Source organism: Osmia bicornis, chromosome 6 (assembly GCF_907164935.1).
Source record: "Osmia bicornis bicornis chromosome 6, iOsmBic2.1, whole genome shotgun sequence".
Lineage (NCBI taxonomy): Eukaryota > Metazoa > Arthropoda > Insecta > Hymenoptera > Megachilidae > Osmia > Osmia bicornis.
Window position 1 is genome coordinate 2,196,362 of NC_060221.1, and position 25,400 is coordinate 2,221,761.

Sequence of the window (25,400 nt, forward strand, 5' to 3'; positions counted from 1 at the left end):
AATTGGCAATTAATAGGTCACTTGTATTGCCAATTTGCATACTGGTCAGATGGCGTGTGATGTATACACACTTTCTTAGGATCGTGTAAATCGAGATAAATGAGTCACTAGAACGGTGCAGTCTTAAAACTATGATTGACTAACCTTTCGCGCTATAGGTTGCTAATTTAAGTCAAACTTACGTACACTCTCTTCCTCTCGGTTCATTGCAAGCTACTCTCTTTTGCTCTTTCTCTTTCTCTCCCTTGATTTAGTCTCATTAATCACAGTGCAGGCAAACTAATTAGATCGAAACCACATAGGGGAGAGAAGCTTTCGGTTGCTCGGCAAACGTCACTCTCAGTGAAAGCACGTCCGTAAAAGAGAGAAGAAAGTGGCAGCCGAGTGGTTCGCGATCCGAAGATGTCCCTTAAGTTCTCCATAAGCAGTTATTACGAAACTTATGTGAGTAATACATGTAGCGAGTTGAACAAGTTTTGGATTCTCCTCGATTTCATTCCTTCTGATGGTATTACTTTCTCACATCCTGCATCGTTTTTGCAAAAGTTACAGTTTTCTGTAATCCACAGGCATATCTTTCCCACGTTGGTTTGAAGAAGAAACCCACTGTAACCCGTGAATGTGTTGATAAGCCACCCACGTGCAGTGTTCGATTCTTTAGTCCGTCAACATTATCCTAGCATCGTGTAGACGCGCATCATATACGATTAAATAAAAGTAAGTGTATCGACATGTTAACAATTTATACATCGTCTTCCGTTCATGGACTAACTAACTTATAACTATAATTTCCTTCCTATAATTTCGAAAATGTTAAACGCTAACGATTTGGCAATATCGAAGAGGTAGAAGTGAGATTATTGGTCCCATCGGTGATCGTAGAAAAGTCAGGGAGGCCAGAAATGCCAGAGAAATGAGTGCAGGTCGGACCAGAACAATACACACGGTATGCCAATTCGAAATGGGGCCAGAATAGCAGAAGCGGCGGTCCGGTAGTTGGGTAACTAAGCTCGCACAGAAGTAAAGCCTGTCAAAATCAAGTGGTGGTGCAGCCAGTAGTTCTCGTTTGCCAGTAAGGAGCGTTACCACGGTGTTCGACATACCCTCGACTCGTCGCTGATATCGTATCTGTCCTGATCAAATTTTTAAACGATCCTGTGGTTCGACGAACTCTCGCTCTTCTGGTATACTATTCTCGTTTCGACCTAATTCGTCGGTTTTCTGACCGTCCTAAACACGCGATCGCGTTGTTGTGACAGACGGAGTAGAGCATGACGAGGAAACAAACGGTGATCGTGAAGCTTAAGAGATCCAGCGCTGGAAAACCTTGGGGAATACGTATCGCTGGAGGCGCTGATTTGGGTACGCCGATCGTCGTCACCCGCGTGAGTTTTTCTTTTCATCAAATTTTCATCGAACATACTTCGCCTGATACGCGTACGCGTGTAACCGATGCACCATCAAATAGATATATACACGTTGCCCGCTAACAAGTTATTATTGGATATACCGCAAAGCGGCTGTAACAGAACAGCAGGAGATTGAGATTATTTTCTAACGTATACAAGCCAAACACAGCACACTGGTTGATGTTTCAGTGAATTGAAGAATCATCATTTTGTTGCTGTAACAATCGTTAGTTTGTTCACAATCATTTTTCATCCACGGTTAATTTCGTTTCATAAACTACCCTCTGTGTAATATGTCACCGACTTATCCACCTGTTACGCGTGACCCAATCTCGTGCATTTTCTTAACAATTTGTGATACCTTTACTATCTTTATCTTACATCTAATTTTCCACCGAATTTAGGTTGATTAGACCTAAATTTGTGTTTCTGGTAACAGTTTCCTGATTACGCTACTAATACGGCGGAGTCGGATCAATCGTGATCCAGACGTACGAAACGAATATAATGGTGTCCGAACAGAAATGAAATCTTTAAACTTTTAAACAATAATGTTTCGTAAAAATGATCAGGCTTTTGATTAGTATTAAAGATTGAAAATTGAATTTGTGATTGCAGTCGGAGAACGAGGCGCTCCAGAGGGGTGACGTGATCAAGAAAATCGACGATTACGACGCGCGAGACGTGAGGCACGTAGACGCCCAGAATCTTCTTCAAAACTCTGAATCTATAAAGCTTGTAGTCGAAAGGTCTGAGCCGTCGAGTGCATCTCGTATCAACATTACCACGTCACCTCCGATTATCAAGTCGAACTTTGGCGACAGGGCTGCGGTCACTAGTCTGTCAGAAAGCAATTCCACCTTTATTATTATCCGCTCGATTTTTGTAGCATTACTACCGCCGCGCTGCTACCCGCTCGTAACACGATTCTATTAACGCTTCGTACATTAAAACTTTTTCTTTCTTTTTTTTCTTTTATCTTTACAAGCCTTAATCGCAGCGCCTGATTGATAGCTCACCGCATCAAGAATCATCGCATCATTCTTGCCTCGACAACCACTTTCTTCTTGTTCAATTCTTCGGAAGTCACAATCTGAATTTTATTTTCACATCATCGAAAAGAATAGATCGAAGGAAAGAACGATGCAAATTGTTTTTAAATAATATATGCTGTGCAAAACGTTTGAAAGAAATTAACTTGTGACTAAATGATTGTTGCTAAGCTTCTAATCATGAAAGCAGCGTACAGCTTAATCCACGAATCTTTTCTTTGAATTGCAATTACTCTTATGCACTGCTTTGCATATCTGCGAAATATTACGCGAGAGTGGTTGTCGAGTACCAGCGAGTCTCTCGTGAGAGGAACTCTTGTTCACGTTGATTCGTTAGTAAAACGCTTTCTCATTCCGCTGCAGACAAAGACAACCAAAAGTACCGTCGGGATTGCCGAAGAGCCCTTTACCGCCGCCTTTACTCGACGATTACAGTCGACCCACAACACCCCAGGAAGGTTTTAATTTACCGCACGAACATCTCGACGAGATTCGCGAGGAGAAGGCCTATTTGTCGCAGGTACATTAAATAAATAATATACTTTGAGATACGAGCGTGTAAACAGTTTCTTGTAAAAGTTAATTCTATGATAAATTGATACAGCAGGTATTCGAGACTTGGCTTAGAATCTGACTAATCGAGGACAATTGTCTTTTCAGACGGTGCATTACGAGCTTGTCTTTGTTCTTTTCATTTGTTCAGGATATTGGCTCGTTTCTGTTTTCTTGATGCATGAAAATAAAAACAAGTTAAAGTGGTCGACATCAAACAAATAGGCAAAGATTTATCGAGGCAGCTGATTTTTCATCATTACATTTGAGGTTCCCTTCGGACAGTCTATAAATAAAGATCATCGATTTGAATAATAGAAGAAACCTAGATTATCTGTCTGATGTTAATCACTTTTGATTTGATTTTATTTATATGTATTCTCGAGAAACTTTAGAGTTATGCTAATGAACACAGTTCGATTACACTCCATTATTGGTTCGATTGTAGGCAGTTAGGAGGAACTGTTTCGTTAACGCTTCCTACATTCGAATTGTAAACTTGGTCTAGTTGATTTAAACTTCCAACGAAGCCGTTGACCTGTAAATACAACATCTCGAGTTACCTCAGGAAGTTGCAGCAGGCGTTACCGCAGTTATTTGTTAAATCCTCACTGACGCTCGTTTACGTCAAAAATAATACCGTCTATAATTTCATTCAATAATGTTCTTTGATATCCTACACGCTCACGTGTCCGGGGCTCGAAGGAAAATCGAACGTGTTCAGTAGCCGAAAGGAAATTGACAATTCCCAAGAAAATTGTGCGGGAGAACGCCAAAACCATTCGCTAAGTATAGACTGCTATTTCGACCGATACGACACAGCTTGCTTGCCGTTCGTCTCGATCTATCTATGAGGCAAAAAATTTTCTCGTTTCTTTTTAAACTCGAAAACGTTACAATAAGGAGAAACAAGCCAAATTGTTTATAACAAACTTCGGAACAGTAACTAGATTGTTGATACACAAATAACTAGAAATTATTGAGCATCAAAGTGTGAAAGAGATCTGGCAAGCTGAACAAGATTCTGAAATTACCCGGCCACTTTGAAATTCGATAACTCATAGTTGAATTACCGTGAAGGTGTAATATGACAAAATGTTTGTCGAACTTAATTCGCTATTTCCGGACACTATTTTCAGATGCCAGCACACTGCAATAAGTTTTCAGACAATGACGATTATACAAAAAAAAGGCAGATCTATTCGAAGGTTGCAAGCTCGCGTTTAAATCGCATTTAGCACGGAACAGTAAGCCCGCTCGTTAACTACGAGTTGAACTGTTTGTCATAATGTCGAGACTATTTGCTCATTCAAGTCTGGCTTTCATTTCGCCCGTTAATCCGTTCGTTTGCACGCTTGTCTCTCGAATTTATTAGGCCATACTCTAAGTAATATCGTATTCCTAGTTAACTCGTTGACTGTCATGGGGAGGACTGGTAACCAACGCCGTGCTTCGAATGCTACCAATTATTACCGGTGCTCCCCATGGGGGTGAACGTATTAATCGCTTACAATCAGTTCTACCCTCAAAAAGTCAATAACGTGATTTCGTACGAATTCGCTTTTATCCGCGGCTTGTTCGAAGTGTGAATATATTTTTGTTGGCCCGCCACCGATGCCGGAAAGTCCACGTAGAGGCAGTTGCCACGCTATAAATATCGCTTTTGCATCGAAACCACCGCTCCGATTCAATACTATGCGATCCAGGACGATTTCGGAACACTATTTCTAGTCTTCTTTGCTCTCAGGCATTGTATTCGTATTTGCAATAATTTGAAAAACTCAAATTCACATGATTCCAGACGAACTTCTAGTTGTTAGGGTTTGGATCTCCCTAGGCTTTTCCTAGGTTCTCCCTGGATTCTTCAAAAACCGGAGACCTTACGTTACACTCGAGTGATTTCCTAAAAGAAACAGATTCTTCAAAGTATCATAGCTCCACGAATATATTTCAGAATAAAAGTACAATACAAGTTTCAATTTCTAGTTGCAACTAAGTAATGGAAAGAACGGCACCTTACCGGAATAACAGTTCGATTCATTAATCTCACAATAAAGAGAGGGGGTTAGTAAAATAAACACTGTTCGACTTTTTTACGAGGCCATCCGTGTTCATCAACAACGAAACAATCCACTCGAGGAAGGTAAAGAGCGGAAGAGAAGAGAAACGGCTTTGACGAAGAACGCTGCGAAACGATAATCCGTATTTCAGTCGAAGAAGCTCGAGCCTCGCGAGTTTTGGTCCAGCTCCAAATATGACACAATCGATTAAAAATATGAACGAACGGTTTGTAAGAAAAATCTTTGTTCGCGCAAAAGTTATCGATCGTTCGAAACGATCCGACGAGTCATCATCGTCCAAGAAGAAACCTCGAAGAATGTTGCAAGGGATAGAGGGAAAAGAGAAGCGATTTGCAAAGAATCTCGCGAAATATAGAGCCGATCAAGAGCAGTAAAACGTAGGAGTGATCAAGATACGTGTCGGTGTTACGGGAGAGGTGAAGAAAGAGCGCGAGAGGAGTCGCGTGGAAAAGACCAGAGTTAGTGCCTCCCGCGCAACGAACCAGTGCGTTAGCGAATATTCGAAGGAGATAGATCGACGAGAAAAAAAAAATCCAGTGCTTAAGCTACTCCCGAAGGAAGAGAAAAGAGAGATCCTTGCACGGCTGTATCGCAGTTCGAGAAAGACGAACCTCGGTTCGACTAAGAACACGATGCCGGCTTACACCACTATTTACCGTCACACCATCGAACACCACCCGAAAGAAGAAGAGGCTGCCGTGTTTTGGGTACGAAATCGTTGAAATCGCAATTCGCAACATGTCGCGTTGAGCATCGATCATTCTTACCATCGACAATCTCGTATCTAGAATTTTACATTTTTCTGAACGTTTAAACGATCTATGTTCGACGATTTTCATTCGAGAACTCTTGACGTTTCGTAAAGGTCACACGACCAGTAAACACGCGCACGATTTTAACTGCGAGATGAAACCAGCGGAGTACTGATAGTTTCTCGATGCAATCATTATTTTACGATTCGATTACATTTCATTTAGTTTCGATTCGCACGCTTTTCCAGTATCTTTTCCTGTCTCGTCGATCAAATTCCATCAACCGCGCATCAACAGCGAAAATAGCTGTTCGTGTTTCGATGGAAGTTTGTTAACGCATTGATCACCATGTCAATCAGTTTCAAATTACATCTAATTACATCTAATTACTTTCAAGCGATTTCACGACAAATTTTTGTGGACATTATTTGACCATCCCTTAGAATTCCTAATTAATTCGAGCCGTCAAGATGGAACGCAACGTAAGACGATCTAAATTTCGAATTGCGCCTTGTGCCAACCTTGACACCATCCGTGAAACTAGGGCTAGGTCTTACGTCTGATTCGACGACATTGAAAAAAAAAAAGACAAAAACGTAGGGGTTCTTTTTGGAGATCTCCAACTGAATGTCACCGGAAGAGCAACGACGGAACGCAACGGAAAGGAAGAATACGGTTTCTGAAGATGAAAGGAGAATCATGCCCCTAGTAAATGACTGACTAATAACGCGTTGCAATGAAACTCACGCAAGCACGTTGCGGCCTGTTCATTGCTATCTTATTCTATTTTCGTGAACGAGATCTGGGTTACTCAAATACGAGGGTCGCACAACCACGTACACCCACATCCCTTGTCTTTTTAATTTTTTGAAAACGTTTTGACAAAAAAAGACCGTCGTACGTTGAGCGAAGGATTCGTTACAAGTATCTCTCTTTCTCTCTTTTTAAAATCTTATTTGATACGTCCTTGTTGATACCAAAGTTATGAAAATATTAATTCGAATTCAATTTCCTACGTAAGTTTGAAAGAAAATGGTAAAAATTGAATGCTGAAAGTATTTCACACCGGATTCTCGACCGTGTAATGTCGAAAGATCTGTCCTTTGCCAAAAAGTTTTTGAAGATTTTCTTAGAGTTCAAGTTTCAGTATACCCAGTAGCGAGCCAAGCAATAAACAGTTTGAAACAACGTCGTTTCGATGTGTCTGAATTTAGTTCGGGGACATTTTACAATCTGACGTAGAAACAACTGCTTCCTTCTTCCAAAAGCATCTTTTATGAATTAAAAATATTATTTCGAATTACGATGGTTTGCTTTTCTTCGACGAAACTTAACGGAGATAAACAAATTATTCTAGATGGAAGAAGAAATTGACAAGTATTTATCGAAGAGACGAAGAAAGATTTCGTGTCGCACGCGGGGTACACGCGTTATTTTTGCCGGCTACGGGCCTTCGTCTATTTCGAGAGAGAGATACTCGCTCATCCTGTAAAATATCGTTTCTGACCCATTTATAATGGGATCGTCATAATCGTTTTGTTCCATTTAGCAAAATCGATGCTCCTATCGTTCGTTTGGCCGCAGCCTGTCCGAGTCGAAATAAAAATTCCTAAACATTTCCTAAATTTAAAAATTCATTTTTTACTTACAGAAACTCGTCTGCCATTGACAGAACCAAACCGTGAAATTGAAATTTCGACTCGGATTGTGCGTGTTCTGTTTCTTCGAATCAACGTTCACGGTGGATGAATGCAATTCCGATCTTCTATTCTTGCTGGGCGGGTCTTATAAATACGACTTGTAACTCTATCCTGACGTTCATGTTCTTTTTACATCGTTCCACTTGACATTCTCATTTTTGTCGAGTTTCGACAATGACGACCGGCTGGTAGACAAGCGTAAAGACCTTTCCCTGCGTCCATCCATCTCTCGTCTTCCGCCTGTGGAAATACGTGTACATGTAATAATTTCGTAACGTCATGCAAAACAAACGATACGTGACATAACGAATCGTCGCGAAACATTTGGCAAGCATTTTATTCACAAAGCTATCGCGTTTTATGCAATTTTCTCATTGTGCGGACATACGAGCCAAGGATCTGAAATTTTAGCCGTTTAACAGCTTTCATCGGTGACTGGGAGACATTGAAGATATATTTTATGCCACGAGCTTGCTTCCGGTCGTAATAGTTTTGCCAAAAATACCATCAACGTAGTATCCTCGACGGAAGAATCGTTGAAAACAATGGCACGCAAATAGAACTTGTACGTACAGTCTTTCTATTCGTGGAAGATTGAAACTTTATCAGTCGTCGAATTGATCAAAATATGTTGGAATTTTTGATAAATGAATTTGAATTGATTAATAGGTAATGAAAAGTAATGTGTCGATATATTACCGAAACGATCGCCGATTTATTTTTAGCCCAGTTCATAGATGCAATCCGTACTCTATTATCGCAACGGTGTCGAAAATTAATGAGGTATCATCGATCACCACGGCCTCTATTAAGGTTTATTTTAGATTTCGTTAGCCGGTAATTGACACCGTTCTGGCAGAACATTCCACGCCTGCTTGTCTTATTAAGAACTTTTCGATCGTACGCAGTTCGTTCATTAATATGATTCCAGCTGATGATAGAACTTGTCATGCTGTTGCGTACTCTTCATTTTCAAGGGTCTTCATAGATGAAATTCTTCTCTCTTTCGATGAACTGACGATGAAACAAAATTGAAAGCCTATGTAAAATTGTGTTCGACTATATTCTCATGATTAATCGATTTTTAGCCATACCGCACAACTCCTCTGGTCTTGCCAGGTGCAAAGATCAAAAAGGATGCTCCACTCGGTGAGTGCTACCTTCGCCATCATCCGAATCCGATGATCAGGGCGGCACCGCATCATTACGAACCGGCTCATCCTGAGGTTGCTATGAAACAAAAGGTAAATACTTAACAATTTTTCGAAAATTTAACGCATGAATTTTACGAAAATAAAAAATGATAAACGATAAAAAGATCCTTTGGCATTTTTGCAACTTGCGACTTGGTATAAGCGATTAAAGATTCGGTGTCTGACTAGGTGGCGGAATCGGTACTTCAACGCGTCTTGGGACCGAACGAAGTTCCAAAGGTTTGGACCAACTTATTTCTTAGATCGCTTTCGCTTCCACGAATCGATGCTTTTCGCTTTCAACGACAAAACGAATCCACGCATTTTCGCTGTAACAGCGATATAATTATCGTTCTAACCGTGAAACATTTCCGCTTTACCGATTAACCAGCTAAAAATCATTTGTGAAATCAAACGCCAATTTCAGACACCAGATAGACACTCTAAAGAGAGATCTGCCTTGACAAAGGAACGCTTTGGACACGTTCGATTCGAGGATTTCTACGCAAACTGAATTTCATCGCATAAAAATATCATTACCGATGCTACAATTACATTTTTAATAGCGGTGAAATTAACTTATTTCATTTGATTGTTAGGTGGTGCACAAACAATTCAACTCGCCGATTGGTCTCTACTCCGAACAAAATATAGCCGATACTATTAAGTGCCAGGCATCCGCCATACCGTAAGTATTTAGTAATGACGAGTTTAACGAAAAAGATAAACAACTAATATGCCGTACAGCTTATAATAGAGTAACGAATTGATTGATACTAGTATCATTAACCCTTTTATTTCTACCAATCTATAAACTCTCCTGCTGAATTATACTATCAGCGATAATATGAAACTTAATTTGATGTTACATTATACGATACAGTGGTTAGCAATAAAGGGGTTAATGCGGTTGAACTTTTGCTGAATGCTGCTACTTATCAAACAATTAACTCTAAGCAGTAATATTTATGCCATTCACTAACGGATTATTTCTAAATCATAACTCAAATAACGCGATAATGCATCGTTGAGACGATTAACATTTTTATACATCATTATAAACTTTCGATAAGGCTTGTTACAATCCGGAAGTCGTGTATCGAAGAGCTGTCGATCGGAGTATGGGATATCGGACGTAAAAGAGAACATTGCGACTCAGGCATTTACACAGTTATTTTCTTCCATTGAACTGCGATTGAGATGACACTCACGTGTAGTTTGTTTGTTGTTTTCCAGCATTTTCATAGACTTTTCCTTCGTGAAACAGAAACAGGAAATCGAGGAGCAAGCGAGAATGTTGAAGGAGCAGGCGAAAGCCGCCTCCTCGAAGAACGTGTGGCCGCAATTCAATAAGCCAAATTAATGATAAATCAGTTCGAGACGTTTTTCGATGCTTCTCGCGCTTAATTGTGATTTCCAAATTTTTGCGATTCTTACGTGTGAATTATATCTGGTCACGTTTCTTGTCCTCGAAACGATTTCAATTGTGTACAGAATATTCTTTTGTCAAACGAAATTTCATTCTCCATTATACGTATTCTGTAAATATTTTTTCAGCCTTCCAAACGATACCTGAAACATTTTATCTTTTTTAATTAAAGAATAACACTTCAATTTACGCAAAAACATTTTTCATATTTCTTAAATGGAACACCCTCTATAGCGAATTTTTTTTTTTATCTCCATCAAACAAAAGGACGTGACCATCGAAACGCGATTAAGCTCTCGACAAGCGCGCGATAAACTGTTTACCAATTCATAATCATAGTTTGTTGTAGTAGATTCTCCAGTTAAAATTGATAAAGAAAAAATACAGTCGGCGGGACAGTTAGGAAACAATGCTCACTGCATAGAAAGTTTGTAAAATAACAATAATATGCTTTTTGCATGCTGTAGAGTAGACAGTAATCAATAATTAACGGTAGTAATCGTGCGTGAAAACAAGTAGTTTTACTAATTTTTGATGCTCGTTTAATAAGATCGATTCTCGAGAATTACAGACCGTGGTTAAAACTTCAGATATACTACATATATTAAATAGTTTCAAATATTTATAAATCATTATTATATAAACTAAATACGGACACGTAATTTTCGAGAAAAAGTATCGATAATCTGGTTAGAACGTACACTAGCGATACGGTTAATGAAAAAGGGCATGGAAGCGGTCCGAAAGTCGCTCTCGAACAAACTATTGGCGATATAACACTGGCTGCTGCTAACCGATCTGACAAAAATTGCGAAGCAAATATCGATTAAAAATAGCCCGTGTGTACACATGCGATACAATGATACAGCCCGAAGAAGCCGATGAAGTACGACCCGAGTAAGAGCGAGGCATACAAGGCTCTGCAAGAGGAAGTCCTTGGTGACACAGTGCAGGAAGTGAAACAACCGGCGCGCACCGGTGTCTTTTCGCCACAGAAAGTCAATCAAAATAGGGTATGTTTGAAACTCCTTCTTGAGGCTTCGATAGCTTTGTTTTTTATTATTTTATTCCACCTGAAAATGTTAATACTTCCATTACAACATATTGTCGCATCTTGTAACGCCATTTGTCAAAGAAGATAAAGATCCAAACATTTTGTTAACATCGCAGACAACTTTATCCGGGGGTCAAGGAAACACTCTGGTATCAATCGGGGTCATGAGACACAGTATTATCAAAACGTATATCCGAACCTTTTGACCCCTTGATAAAACTGTCTGCAATGTTAACGAAACGTCTGAATATTTATCTTTCTTAAACACCCGGAAGCCTCTACTGATAAAGCGTGATTTCTCGTTTCAGGTACATCACGCTCGACCGAAGAGTCCTGCCGGATCATACGTAAGTGAAAATTAAAGTATTTAATCTTGATATCATGATAAAATAAATAGAAAAGTGTGTACGTGGTTTGTTTGCGTACGGTATCTTGGATCGTCGCGGGTAATTGCATGAATTGCACGCAACGAATCTAACTTTCCACCGAACACACTCGAATACTTTCTACGATTGTGTTGTACTTTGAATTGCGATTATTAATTTTTCAGTTGTGACAAATTAATAATCGATGTTTAATTTGATTAAGGGTGGATTTTTAAGACGTCCCTTCCCTCTTCCTTTTATAAAGGATCGCATCAACGACTACTAAAATTTTCACCAACTTGTACGTGTAATTTATGTGTATGCGCGCGTCTATACCTGCTTGTATTACAAAAAATCATTAGGGCCGCCCCTGAGGTTTCGGGGGTCCGAAAAAGGGCCCCTTCATATATATACATATAACATAAAAAAAAGTACCTGAAATAAAATGTATAAAATTAATATTAAAGCTTGTACAACTAATTTAGATTTGCATTTACATCGATTAATATTCAAGTAGACATTACTCTTCTTGCATTCTTAGACGCATAATCGTCTTATAGGGACCTTAGGCGGCGGCCTAGTCTGCCTAGCCTCAGGACCGGCCCTGAAAATCATTCGTCCATGATGTTTCAATTAATTTGTAAAATTAATCCACCTAATAAAATAATTCTGTATGAATCTTAATGCGATTCCATAGCATTTTGTATGAAAGTAATGAAAACAATAACGAAATGTGTTAACCTTTTTTTGAAGTCTGTTCGTACTGTTAGTTTCTCTTAAGTATGCAATTTCGTTTTAGATAAATGTCCTTGAGGAAGACGGTGAGAAGATCCACCAAAGTAACAGCTTCAAGAGGATCATGTACAGTGTGCTGGGACAAACAGATTATTAATTTCTAAACTGATATTATAAATATATTTTATTTATAATATATAATTACGTACTTTTCTCTCTCTATATATAAATATCCTTTATTTATTGTATGACGAAATAAATGGTGAAACTATTAAATTAATAACTAGGTATTAAGAATGAAATAAAATATTTAATGCAACTTACTACGGTGTTCGAAATATAAATAAAATATTTAATATTGATACTTAGATGATTTACAAACCTCTGCAAGATCTTAACCTTCGCGTTAGCGGAAGTTCAACCTGTTGCTGCCTTATCTGCTACCGGAAGTTGAAACTATTATTCTACCAATTACTTTAGATTACGCATCTAGTGGCAGAATGAAGAACTAAAATTCAAATTTTTCAAATCTAGTTCCTTATTCAAACTTACTGAAGGGGATAATTTTTTTCATATAACTAATTTTTAACATAATTTAATTTAATAATAAGGTGTTACAATATTTTATCGCAACATCAACGTATTCGTACTAAATAAATTTCAATTTATTTGCACTAATAATTCCAATCTATCGATCTTTATTATTAAAGCATACACATATGTGTGATCGTTATTATGCATATAATAACAAGAGTGGAATAATAGTACCGCAGTTTGCATTGGACCACATTGCATCTATAATATTCTAGCGAGTTTTAATATATCATAATACTATTTTGTTTTGTACACATGTTAAAGAGAAGAAAATTGCAGTTCCAGCAAAGTGCCACCATTTACTCAAACATTTACCAATTACAAATGTATCTAATCAAAATAGATACAACATTTTCCAATCAATTACACGGTACGATAAATATTCCATTCACAAAAATCCATCTTTCAAACGAGTTGTATACAGAAGAACATAAATACTGTGCCTTCGCAGACTATGCAGCAACCAACGCTCACAGCTGACTCAAATAGAATAATATTACAATTTTTCTGTTTGCTCTAAATATTCACTAGTACTAGCAATTTGTCTTCTACTCCCATCACTCTTTTTAAAAGGGTGAGCTTTTCGAAACCTTTCGAGGAGTAACATTACGACTCGATTTCGTCAACATTCTTTCTTATTACACTTACGCAAATCTATGTACGTTACGTAACCGAGTCTAACGCTACAACTGATTTTTCTCGTTTATTCCTGCCATCCTACCAATCATTTAATTTTTTATAAAAATAAAATAGAGCGAGGATAAAAAATTAAATTGATTGGATGTCCTTCTCTACGACAAAAGTAAACGAATAAAAAAATTGTCGTAAATTCTCTTTACCAGCCTCAAAAGGTTTTATTCGAATCTCTAGTCATATAACTATCGATACATTTACGCTCTGCGTAAAATGTTGCATAAATTAAAAATAATACTTTCTTTTTTTAATCTTATTCGATCCATAATATTAGTTTATCGACATATTAACAAAATAAAGTACAAATGTTTACGCGCAAATATTTTCATTTCATGTAAAATCTGTTTTCTTACAAAATTTACAAACTGAGCAATGAGTAAAGAATGTTGGGAAGTATTATATTAATGTAATTTTCATATTTTTTTTGGCATATTTACAATAATAAAAGATTTTTGTAAACTCAAACATACACTGGCCTCAACATTCAACTCGCATACTAACATAAATTATATATCACGTATTAAAAAAAAAAAAAATACAGAATCGCATTCAAACATTAAATAAGAATGAAATGCATACATTTACATAAATTACTCATTGCGAATATGTGAATATGCGCTGCGAAGAAAAATTAAACATTAATATAAAATTACTTACATTAGTTTACACATTTCGAATCAAGTTTGCATCCGATTTAAATATTCCTTTTTCTTTCAATTTCAAAAATAAAAAGTCAACCATTTAAAATTGATTAAAATAAGATGGCAGCGTGTAATTTGTACTAGATATAGGATAAAAAGAGTCATTAACTAAGCTCAATTATGAAAACATTTGCGCGTACGATAATTCTAGAAATGAATCAGTAATGGAGAAACTATTCCAAGTTCTGATAATCTCTGCAAGGGTGCATGTAGAGCAGGACAAAAGATATATAACAAATATAGTGTGAGAAAATAAATAAAATGTGTGTTCTACATAGCGCTACGAAGGATAATTAAAGATTAAAAGAATCGTCGAACAACTGTTTGAGTTCCTTAAGGTGCTGCATCTTGCTTCCTGTTGCAGGCGAAGCTGCCGTTGGACGACCAACATATCTGAAACAAATTGAATATTTATTAATTAACCATGAACGGTATAGTAAAATGTAACATCTTTCCTGCGATTACACCTAATCTGGTGATTCCAAAGCCATGACGAACACCTTAAGTACCGAAGCAATTAACATTACTGTAGTTGACATTACCTCACTGTTCTCTGTTTGGGTTTGTCAGATTCTACTGACTCGGAGTTGGATGCGGTTGTTGTTGTTGGTTTAGATGATGAAAACCAACCACTAAACCACCCTCCGCTACTTTCACTCGACGTATTTCCGCTGCTGCAACATGGCCCAATGTTTTTACTTTGTTTAACATAAAAGACGCGCATAAAGTAATTATCCGTATCCAAATATTGATACAGTTCGTGCTTAAATATACTGTACATTTGTGATATATTCAAGTCTGTTACAAAAATAAATGTGACGACAAAGTGAAAAAAGTGGGCCATGTGAACAGCTAAATACACAAATTAAATATATGGAAAACAAATTGAGCAACAAAAAATATGCTAAGGTTATTAAAATCGTCTGATCTTTAAAATTTTCAATTCACAATAAATTATGCTATACTCAATACTTACGATACAGGGCGGGTTCCGTTAAGAGCTGTATTGAATCTGGGTTGAACGTATGTCCAGCCACCCTGATTTTTCGGTTCTTCTTGGGCCCATATTAATTCTGCATTTGGATATTTAGCAGCCTCCTTCTTAACTAAATCGTATGGGAAAGGTGAAATCTGAGGGAGGAAAGGATTAAATTAAATAGAAGTTTAATTAATAAGATGAAAGTACACAAACAGGATGAAATTTGTAGTATCATCTACCTGTTCAACTCTTGCAATAGCGATTTTATCCTCCAACTGTCTTTCCGCGCGTGATTTCTTCAAATCATAGAAAACTTTGCCGGAACAGAACAGCAATCTTTTAACATTGTTAGGATTTTGAGTAGCTGCACCTTCTTCTGGTATCACTCTAAGGAACTCCGTATTCTCCAACATTAGATCGAAACTGGATTTTGCTTCCGGATGACGGAGCAGTGACTTTGGTGTCATCAAAATCAATGGTTTTCTGAATGGCAATGCAATCTGCCTTCTTAGAATGTGGAAATAATTTGCTGGTGTACTGCAATTAGCAACAATCCAGTTAATGTCGTGCAACTGACGTACAGCGAATTCTTCGCTTTCCGGGGGGAAATAATCTGGATCATCCGCAGACATTTGCAAGAAGCGCTCTAAACGAGCACTCGAATGTTCCGGACCCTACAAAGAACCACTCTTTAATTAATCATATACTAGCAAACAATTATATAATATTTAAAATTCACTTACCATTCCCTCGAGTCCATGAGGTTGCAACATAACAAGACCAGATTGACGCACCCATTTAGCTTGGCCACTGCTAATAAACTGATCAATTATACATTGTGCTGTATTGTTAAAATCGCCAAATTGCGCTTCCCAACATACCAACGCATTTGGATTTGTCATAGAATAACCTAATTCAAATCCTACGAATTTAAAAGAAACATTTTTCGTTATTTACTTTTGCTTAAATATAAGTGTCAAACAACTATAAAAAAATGTTATATGTTACAGTACCAAGTACACCAAATTCTGATAGAGAACTATTGCACACGGTGTATGGAGCTTGATCTGGATAAAGGTAGCACAATGGCCTATACGTAGCCTTGTCTACGGTTTGATGGTGAAGAACATGATGTCTGTGAGAGAAAGTTCCTCTCTCTACATCCTGACCCGACAATCTAACGTGAATGCCTTCTTTAAGCAGAGAACCAAATGCCATTGCTTCTCCAAGAGCCCAGTCCACTGTTCTAGCCTCAATCATTTCCATACGCGATTTCAGGATACGTTCAATACCTATAAAATTACACATTACATACATTTTAAACACTGGATTAGTTAATTAAGAAAAGAAACCTTTACCTTTATGAATGACGAACTCAGCCGCATTAGGAGGAGGTGACGAGAATTTCTTTCCAATGTGAATAAGTGTATCTTCCTTAATGCCAGTAGGAGATACTTTCAGTGGATCTTTTCCCTCAAAGAAACCAGACCATGGAGAATCTAGCCAATCCTTATACTTAATGTGTGTTTCTTGTCTAGCATTAACGTACGCTTCTTCACAGATTTTTTCATATTTGTCTTTGACATCCTTAAATATAATATCGCTATAAGAAATCAGTTACATACATTCATTTGTTAAAATTTCCATTCGCTTTAATACCTTAACTTCTTCCGGAGTGACGACACCATCGTTGGTAAGGTTTTGAGCATATTTATCCAAAGCTGGTGGAGTGTTTTTGATTTTACGATACATTAAAGGCTGTGTAAACATAGGTTCGTCAATTTCATTGTGACCATTTCGTCTATACGACACAATGTCAATGACAACATCCTTGTGGAAAGTTGCTCTCCATTCAGCAGCGACTTTGCAAACGTGCATCACCGCCTCAGGATCATCCGAATTAACGTGGAAAATGGGTGCGTTCACTACCCTTGCGACGTCTTTATACATAAAAACGTTAAATTTAGGCACAGCAAAGATCAAAATATCTCAATACCTGTGACGAATAAACTTACCAGTGCAGTAGGGCGATGATCGTGAATGTCTTGGATCGGTGGTAAATCCAATTTGATTGTTCACCACAATATGGATAGTACCGTGAGTTGTATAATCAGGTAAATCTGACAAGTGCATTGTTTCAAAAACAATACCTTGTCCACAAAACGCGGCATCGCCGTGCAGAAGAATAGACATGACCTATTTATACAAATTTGACAATTCAAATTTTAAATACACAATAATGTTTTGTTAATTACGTACCTTCTTGCCTTCGCCATCACCACGGTAGAATTGTTCTGCACGAGTTTTTCCTTGTACTACCGGATCAACAGCTTCCAAATGAGATGGATTTGCAACGACTGCTAAACGAATGTTCTTGTTTGTTACTCGATTTAGACGCTCAATGTAAGTTCCCAAATGATATTTAACATCACCAGAACCCTGAATCGTTATAAATAAAATTACAAATCGGTTACACACGATTTACGGATTAAAAAGAAAAAAGTTCACCGATGGAAAACAAGATGCTTACATCATCAGCTGCTTCAAGAGCGGCAAACTGAGTGAATATTTGACTTAAGGGTTTGCGACAAACGTTAGCAAGTACATTCAAACGCCCGCGATGAGGCATACCCATGACAACAGATTCGACACCTAGTTCAGTAGATTTATCGATCACCTGCTTCATGGCAGGAATCAAAATTTCGCATCCTTCCAATCCAAATCTTTTCTCGGATGACCATTTACGTGCAAGGAATGCTTCAAATCTGAAACGATAATGCAATTAATAAATATGGAATAACGTTATTGCTTATCAAATTAATATTTTATATTTTGCATACCCAGTTGCACGAGTTAATCTAGCCAAGATAAGTCTTCTTTCGTCGTTGGTCATCTCCATAACTCCTGGGGTCTCCATTTTTTGTCGGATCCAATTGCACTGTTCCAAGGAATTGATGAACATAAATTCCACACCAATATGACCGCAATAAGCAGCTTCCAATCTTCTCAAGATTTCACGGAGTGGCAATGCCTTTTCTTTACCCCCGATAAAAGTGGTGGACGGCAGCTTAAAAATACGATCCATGTCCGACTCCTCTGCAGAGATTGAACAATAAAATATTTGCTCATTTGGAACAGAAGCACATAATGAAAATATAAAAGTTAAAAATCATTATAATTGCGAATAATAAATTCTGTTTCAAATGAATCAAAACAGATAAATCAACTATAGCATCAAATTGTATTGCAAGTACAGTATTGTGCACAGTAAGCTTCCCCGGAGAAAATAGCGATGTCATGGATTTTCCCTACATCCCAAACCCCAGAGGTTTTCTCAGCTTTGATACTGTACATAATGATACCAAATGTTTGACTTATTAAGTAAAATATATTACATATAACACCCCTTTGTTTGTATTTATCTCATTTTCATAAGCATGTATTTTGTTTTTTAAACTGATACTGAAAATGTAAACTGTTTATGCAGCAAAAAAATAAAAATATATATCTTTCATATGCAATTAACTACACCATAAAACATGAAGGTAATACCTTCATACATACATTTTTTTATGTGTTTTTTTAATTATGTTATTAGCACATTGCATATACATGCACGGTATCTTAAAAAATTGTTAGATACTTATAAATAAACCTTTTCCATACTATTTGAAAGAATAGAAATAAACGGAAAACAGAACAAAATTATTTCAAGAACAAAGCTCAAATAAAATCAACCATTAATAATAAAACTGTTTAACGCATAGTACAGTACAAAACGAAATACAGAAACATACAAAAACTTAAATATTTAAATAAAGATATATTAAATAGTTGAAAAGCTGGAAAGGAAAATAGAAGAAATATATGCCTTAGAAATTTACAACTATTCTTATGATATCTATGAACTGCAATGATAATGATACATATTTGCTTACTATACCTCCTCCAATTCTTCCAAAAGATGCTTAAAAATTATTCCTGGCACAAACATATTTACAGCAAAATATAGCACTCTTTAATCAATATTTATGCAAAAGACCCAAGCACCACTATAGTTTTCTTACAATACCAACTTTTAAGTAATCCCTCATTTATCCAGCACCTCCCTAAGATACTAACAATTCGCAAGGAATTTTAAATGGGATCTCCATTTGAATCGTAATTTTTTACATACTTTTCATAAGTGCAGCTACTCGATATTGTAGTTCCTGTGAGTAAGTAGTACGCGCTCTGTTTCCTGTGGACATCAGACTTGAACTAAATATTTAATTTAATAACCAAAATCTTTCATTTGCATATCAAAATGAAACCTTCTTTTCACAATTTTATTGAAACCTAAAGTGTTATTTATTCTGTACTTAAAATACTTTGTGTCCAGGATTATAAATATTAGTGATAAAAATGATAACAGTAATAGCAAATGTTATACTACAATAAAAATTGTAACTGATGAATAATGGTTTACATAGATGATATCTACAAAAATATAAAAAATAAACAAGAAAAATATGTATTGTTTGTTTCTAGCAACATGATTCATAAATAATTCGTTCAATGTATTTAAAAAGTTAATTTAAAATGTGTCACACAGAATCTTTAAATTTTGAACTGATACAGAGACACGTTCATTTAAGCTTACCGAATGAATAATAATTATAGAGCAACTCTTGTGGATGTCTATCATCAAGATCAGCGCTGTTGATGCCGAGTGGATCCAATTTAGCAATATGATGACCACGGATCTGTCAATTTAATGCCACATTCATACGAGCCAAATAGTTTTAGTTTATCTAACTTATTAATTGAATACATATATTAAGATATGTTACTGTGATGGATGTATATCTATTTATGAATGTACTAATGCTTAAAGTAAAAGAAAAAAAAAGCAACAATAGTAGTAGAATATCACACTACATACATCACAGTAATTGAAAGCAAATACATCATAAAAATTAACACTTGTTAATATTAGAAGTTTCATAGTTAAAGCATGTTGGAGTTACATACATGCTCTTCGTTATTAAGTCTTTTATATGGTTAAAGTTAAAAATATTTAATTATTTGTTATTTTATCTTTTTTTTTCTTTTCAAATATCAAATGAAAATACCCTCCAACAGATAACATCGTATGAACATAATATGATACAAATAAGTTGAATGATAGGTTGTTCCAGAAACAAACATTCCAAATAAAACTACAAACATGTAGAAGCAAGGGTGAAGACACTATTTCCAAACATGCAAAGCAAAACTTCTAAAATATATTTTCTTACCTTAGATATATTTATTTATACACATTATTTGAAGATATATCATAATACAAATTACAACATATAAACCAATAAACATTCCATTCTTTCCTAAAGAAAACATTTTCAGTATCAGTAAAAATTATCATGGAGTCATATCCACATAACACCCTCTCAATACTTTGAATGCATAAAACAATGTGAGAAATTGTATTTGTTCAATTTTTTATGGAAAATAAAAGTTATCTCAATTATTTAAATACCATTTCACACAATGTAAAATCAACAATTACAAATGATTTTCTATAATGATACAATAATTTTTTTTTAAGTTTGAGTGTGGAAAGGTGTTGAGAATTGAAATTTCCTTATGTAACAGCCACAAAGAAAGATATGAAAAAAATATGAGAAGGAGTTAATGTGTATGATAGAGACCATGATATTTATATACACGAGATGAAATGTAACATATGTATCAAGTAAAAGTACCATAAGAGAACATGACACGATGCAAATATTGAGTATTATTATACTTGAATATCGTATGTTTTCAACACGGCTTTTTCTATACCTTTACCCCATGATACATATGAAAATTAACTAAAATAGTTTAAGGAATTAATTTGGGAAAAAGCCTTACCAAGCATGTATTGCCGCAGAACCTGTTCTGGAGACCCCTTGCGGGCTGCGTAATGTGTATGTATCAGGTCTGTTTGCATGATACCCAGTGGGTCCAGATCAGCAACTAAATGACCTCGAGCCTATATGCCAATGAATAATCCCAAAAGGACCCCAATGTATATAAACTTTTTTACCAAAAACTACCATCTATCACTACATTACAAAGATATGTATACGATTATTCACAAACATACAACAACATTTTTATACCCAACCATAAGCTTCTTTTGTATATTAAAGACTCACAAAATTTATTTTCACATAAAAAATTGTATCCCCAAGATGAACTTATGTTTCCATTAACAGAACTGAAAAATTATTGCATGATATTTCGATACTTTTCTTATTGAAACAACATATGAACAAGAAACAAATATATAGTTCACAATACAAATTACAAAACTCTAACATATAATTGCAAAGCATGCTTAAGGCAACCTATGCAATGTGTACAAGAATGTACAAAGATACATCAAATTCTTAAACATGATCTGACATGATCTGACATGATCAATTTAGATTTGAATATTTATTTTTTAAACAATAGTACAGGGTGAAAAATAAAGGATAAATTATTATTTCATGATACATTTGATAGTCCTTGGTGAAACCGTTTCAGCATCAATTTCTAGTGTCCTAAATTTTATATATTGTTTTCTCTTATTCATAAAATATGAAGTTAACAGACATAAATATAATTCTAAGTTAACCGAAATTTAGGACACAGATATTGAAACAAAACCCTTATTTAGTGCCACATGCAATATGAAATGAAACCCTTCCTTCAACATAAAACATACATACACTGTTTCTAGAACACATGCTATAAAGTTTAAATATGAAATAATTATTTAAAATAAAGTTCATTAAACGTTCAAATAGAAAGAATAAATATATGGAACAACCATAAGGAATTATTTAATCTTAACATTGTTTGTAAAATAAAAAAGGAAACATAATATTTCCTAAAATACATGAAAACATACCTGATAAGATCGAATAATAGCTTGCACAGCAAGATGATCGTCGATTATTTTTTCATTAATAGGTACTTGGCTCAACTGGGATCCACCCCCAAGAGGTAATAATGCTCCTAATGGTATCTGGTTATGACTTGGAGCAAGAGAAGGAGGAGCCTGATATGCAGCACCTGGTGGAGCTCCAGCAGTGCTACTACGAAAAAACGCATCCCAAGACTACCAAAAATAAATAGATGTATTAAAAATGTACTTTACACATTCATATAATTTATAAAAATATAATTTATTACTAACCACATGTACACTATTGGGATCTTGTAACCATGCATTATACATTTCTTCTACATAAGAACTGGAACTGCCATTTAGAAAAGGTTCTGTGGCTACACGGCTGCTATATTTTCTAATTGAATCAGTAACCATTTTCTGTGTGGTCCGTGTCAGGGGATGGCTCCTCACCAACCATGATGCAAACCTTTGTGGCCCGCACATACGTGGTGCTAGGGGGGCCAGAGTACTAAATACTGTCCTTGCCTTATACATTTTTACCTAAAACAAAGAATACATTATATTATATTACATATTTGCTTTGAAAATATCTCATTAACACATAAGTACATGTTCTTTCTCTTTATGATCATAAGTAAATGTTTCTTATCTTTAAGATTATACCGTACAAAGTTTACTGCACATTATTCATTCAGAAAACAGATACTTTTGTTTTAACAATGTAGATAAATCTTTCAGTTTTATCAATCTGATTTCCATTAATTTATCAGTTTCATAGATAACTATAACTAAAAAACCTTTGTTATTTATATGAACAGTATACATATTTTATACCTTCAAAATTTATTGCTCTCCCCAAAGACAAAAGACATTAATCATTAGCACTGCAGTTAAAATAAATTACATAATCTCTTTTATAAAACTGTACAATATCTGAAACATTTTTTGCTGCTTTTGCAAGATGATATTCTTACGAAATCTTTGTAGAAATCTAGTCAATCTATTTTTAAAAAAATATTTTTAAATTTACTTTTAATTTTAATTGTGGATTTAAGTTGCACAATCATATAAAATGTGCCAGCTCTAAAACATAATACATGATGAAATCAATCAATCTATATACACACTACGTGTAAATATGGAAATCAGATATTTTATAAACCATCAATTACAAAGTTGTGAATTTTCTCAAAATAATATTTCATTAAAATATTAATCCAGTAGAAACTAGTTAAATTAAATAATAATAAAGTAATGTTTTAAATGCTTTAATATTTAAAACATCAGAATATCAGAGGATTACTCAAGAAGTTGGCAAACATCCAAAGTACATATACCAATATCAATATGTATAAAAAACGCATTGAAGGTTTAGAGATATGTTAGAAAAGATATATTCTTTACAAAATATAAATAATTCAGATACTGATCGACAAAAATTGAAACACATAGTATTATCAAAGTAAATGCATATGCATGTACAAATAAGAAATGACGTGTAGTATCATTATCATGCAGACTAGTCTGCACAAATAACCTAGTCTACTGTAATGAATGACTAATGTATGACAGATAAGTAACGCAGACAGTCAGAATACATCAAGGAAATTCATAACAAATTTTCAATGCTCAGTTTCATTGTCACTATAAAATATTAAGTTACATCATAATTTACAGTATCAAAGTCGTTATAAATTTACAATACACGGAATAATTGCGATATGGTATTGTGCAATTTAACTTGAAAGCAACACAAAAACGTTCGTGTTAATTACGATATATGTATGATAACGAATTATCAATTATTACAACATGTTTCAAGTAATCATTATATATCTGTTAGAAACCTACACAAATTTTTATTCAACCTTAAATAATAAACAGTAATGATTACACGTGTGAAATAGATGACCTAATTTTCACTAACCTTTTCCGCATTACGGATTTCATAATGACGGAAACATGAATTCGTTTAAACTTGCACTTTCGAACGTGTACATGAAATTATTTCTTGAAGGACTTTGTACGAGGAAATAAGTGAAAAAACTGATTGAAATCGATCTCAAATTTCTAGAATAATAGAATAAGTGATAAGAAATTGCACTTTGTCAACGAGACAGTGTCAGAATCATGTGACATTTGTCCTAAAATCGCGGTTAAACGTCAATTCTAATGTATTTAATTGTATATACAAAATGTAGCAAATCTTAAAAATAAGCAGAATTATTTATACAATATCAAATCTGTAACGATTTCATAATTATATTTAATCGCACATAGACGTAAAATTTTGGTTATTATTCACCTAAAATCAAATTATAGGTTATTTCATTACATCAATAATATTTCAATATTTTTAAAGAATGCAAAAATACGATCAATGTGTTTTCATTTACAACGTAATGTTAATTTCCTAAAAATACAGGAAAGATAATTGCATTTATTGAGTCAGGTGACTATTTTTGTCTGGTGCAACAATTTTACGTAATCGAAGGTGTTTTATAAAATAAAAATAATACTTCTCATTAAAACTAGTTTTCTTACACGATGACTAATAATTATTCACAGGAATATTAACTGTTTTTTCATAACGTCATGAATAAAAATCAAGTACAAACGAATAAGAAATTCACTTACCTGATGTTAACACGACGATGACAGGCCGTCCACCATTTGCAACTCACAAGTAGATGCGAGTAGACTGAACTACGTCTTCTTTAAAATATATCCAAGAAACAGACCTCAGCGCTCCTAACGTCCAAATACTGCAAATCAATGACATAACAGTTCAATTTAAAAATTTAACGGGTGTTAAATTGTTTTTGAATTGATTTTAAATTTGTTACCAACTCGCAAATATATCTGATTCTCGCTCAACTGATATGAATTTATCCTATTATTAAATTAACCCTGTTCATAATGTCAAATTTTACATTTCTTTCTTTTTTTCTTCGAAAGAGCCCTTACTTTCAGCCTGTTCAGAAGTAGTTTCTATTTCCATCTAATGTAAAACACTTCATGACTGACTTTTGAAATTTTTGAATATTCTTTCTTCTTTTAATGAAAGAAAAACGGATTAAAAAACAAAAGAATTACGAGTCAAAATGTAATCGATAAATAATAAATGTATAACCTGTGAATTCTTATTTTATGAATTTTTATAGATTTCTTTTACTTTTATATTAT

At 35.1% G+C, this 25,400-nt stretch overlaps 2 protein-coding genes and 1 long non-coding RNA gene across 15 annotated transcripts; 1 reads left to right on the forward strand and 2 right to left on the reverse strand.

The window, feature by feature from the left end:
* Positions 1 to 76: 76 nt before the first annotated feature.
* On the forward strand, positions 77 to 14,173 carry LOC114877359 (PDZ and LIM domain protein 3). Of its 7 annotated transcripts, XM_029189847.2 has the most exons (13): positions 77 to 444; positions 570 to 717; positions 844 to 1,184; positions 1,260 to 1,385; positions 2,028 to 2,251; positions 2,825 to 2,981; positions 8,635 to 8,790; positions 8,929 to 8,979; positions 9,339 to 9,427; positions 11,037 to 11,181; positions 11,531 to 11,569; positions 11,811 to 11,888; positions 12,387 to 12,535. In XM_029189847.2, the coding sequence occupies exons 4-12, from the start codon at positions 1,272 to 1,274 to the stop codon at positions 11,871 to 11,873; spliced, it is 1,038 nt and encodes a 345-aa protein (XP_029045680.1). In that variant the 5' UTR covers positions 77 to 444; positions 570 to 717; positions 844 to 1,184; positions 1,260 to 1,271; the 3' UTR covers positions 11,874 to 11,888; positions 12,387 to 12,535. The 7 variants fall into 7 exon arrangements, with proteins under 7 accessions (XP_029045680.1, XP_046142049.1, XP_029045681.1 ...); XM_046286093.1 differs by lacking the exons at positions 11,037 to 11,181; positions 11,531 to 11,569; positions 11,811 to 11,888; positions 12,387 to 12,535 and adding an exon at positions 9,976 to 10,636; XM_029189845.2 differs by lacking the exons at positions 77 to 444; positions 570 to 717; positions 11,811 to 11,888 and having other exon boundaries at positions 764 to 1,184; positions 12,387 to 14,173.
* LOC114877363 lies at positions 11,162 to 12,380 on the reverse strand. Its single transcript, XR_003789560.2, has 3 exons — positions 12,112 to 12,380; positions 11,924 to 12,022; positions 11,162 to 11,241 (listed from the first exon to the last, which is right to left on the reverse strand). It is a non-coding gene; the product is annotated as an uncharacterized LOC114877363 (long non-coding RNA).
* Positions 12,902 to 24,954, reverse strand: LOC114877341 (2-oxoglutarate dehydrogenase, mitochondrial). 7 transcript variants are annotated; one of them, XM_029189797.2, is made up of 17 exons: positions 24,852 to 24,954; positions 22,500 to 22,754; positions 22,212 to 22,421; positions 19,932 to 20,034; positions 19,467 to 19,529; positions 18,130 to 18,385; positions 17,820 to 18,054; positions 17,549 to 17,728; positions 17,305 to 17,485; positions 16,949 to 17,229; positions 16,648 to 16,876; positions 16,303 to 16,581; positions 16,033 to 16,211; positions 15,529 to 15,963; positions 15,287 to 15,441; positions 14,853 to 14,981; positions 12,902 to 14,703 (listed from the first exon to the last, which is right to left on the reverse strand). In XM_029189797.2, exons 2-17 carry the CDS (start codon positions 22,746 to 22,748, stop codon positions 14,604 to 14,606), a joined length of 3,264 nt encoding a protein of 1,087 aa, XP_029045630.1. In that variant the 5' UTR covers positions 22,749 to 22,754; positions 24,852 to 24,954; the 3' UTR covers positions 12,902 to 14,603. The 7 variants fall into 7 exon arrangements, with proteins under 7 accessions (XP_029045630.1, XP_029045629.1, XP_029045632.1 ...); XM_029189796.2 differs by having other exon boundaries at positions 14,853 to 14,984; XM_029189799.2 differs by lacking the exon at positions 19,467 to 19,529 and having other exon boundaries at positions 14,853 to 14,984.
* Between the last annotated feature and the right edge of the window lie 446 nt (positions 24,955 to 25,400).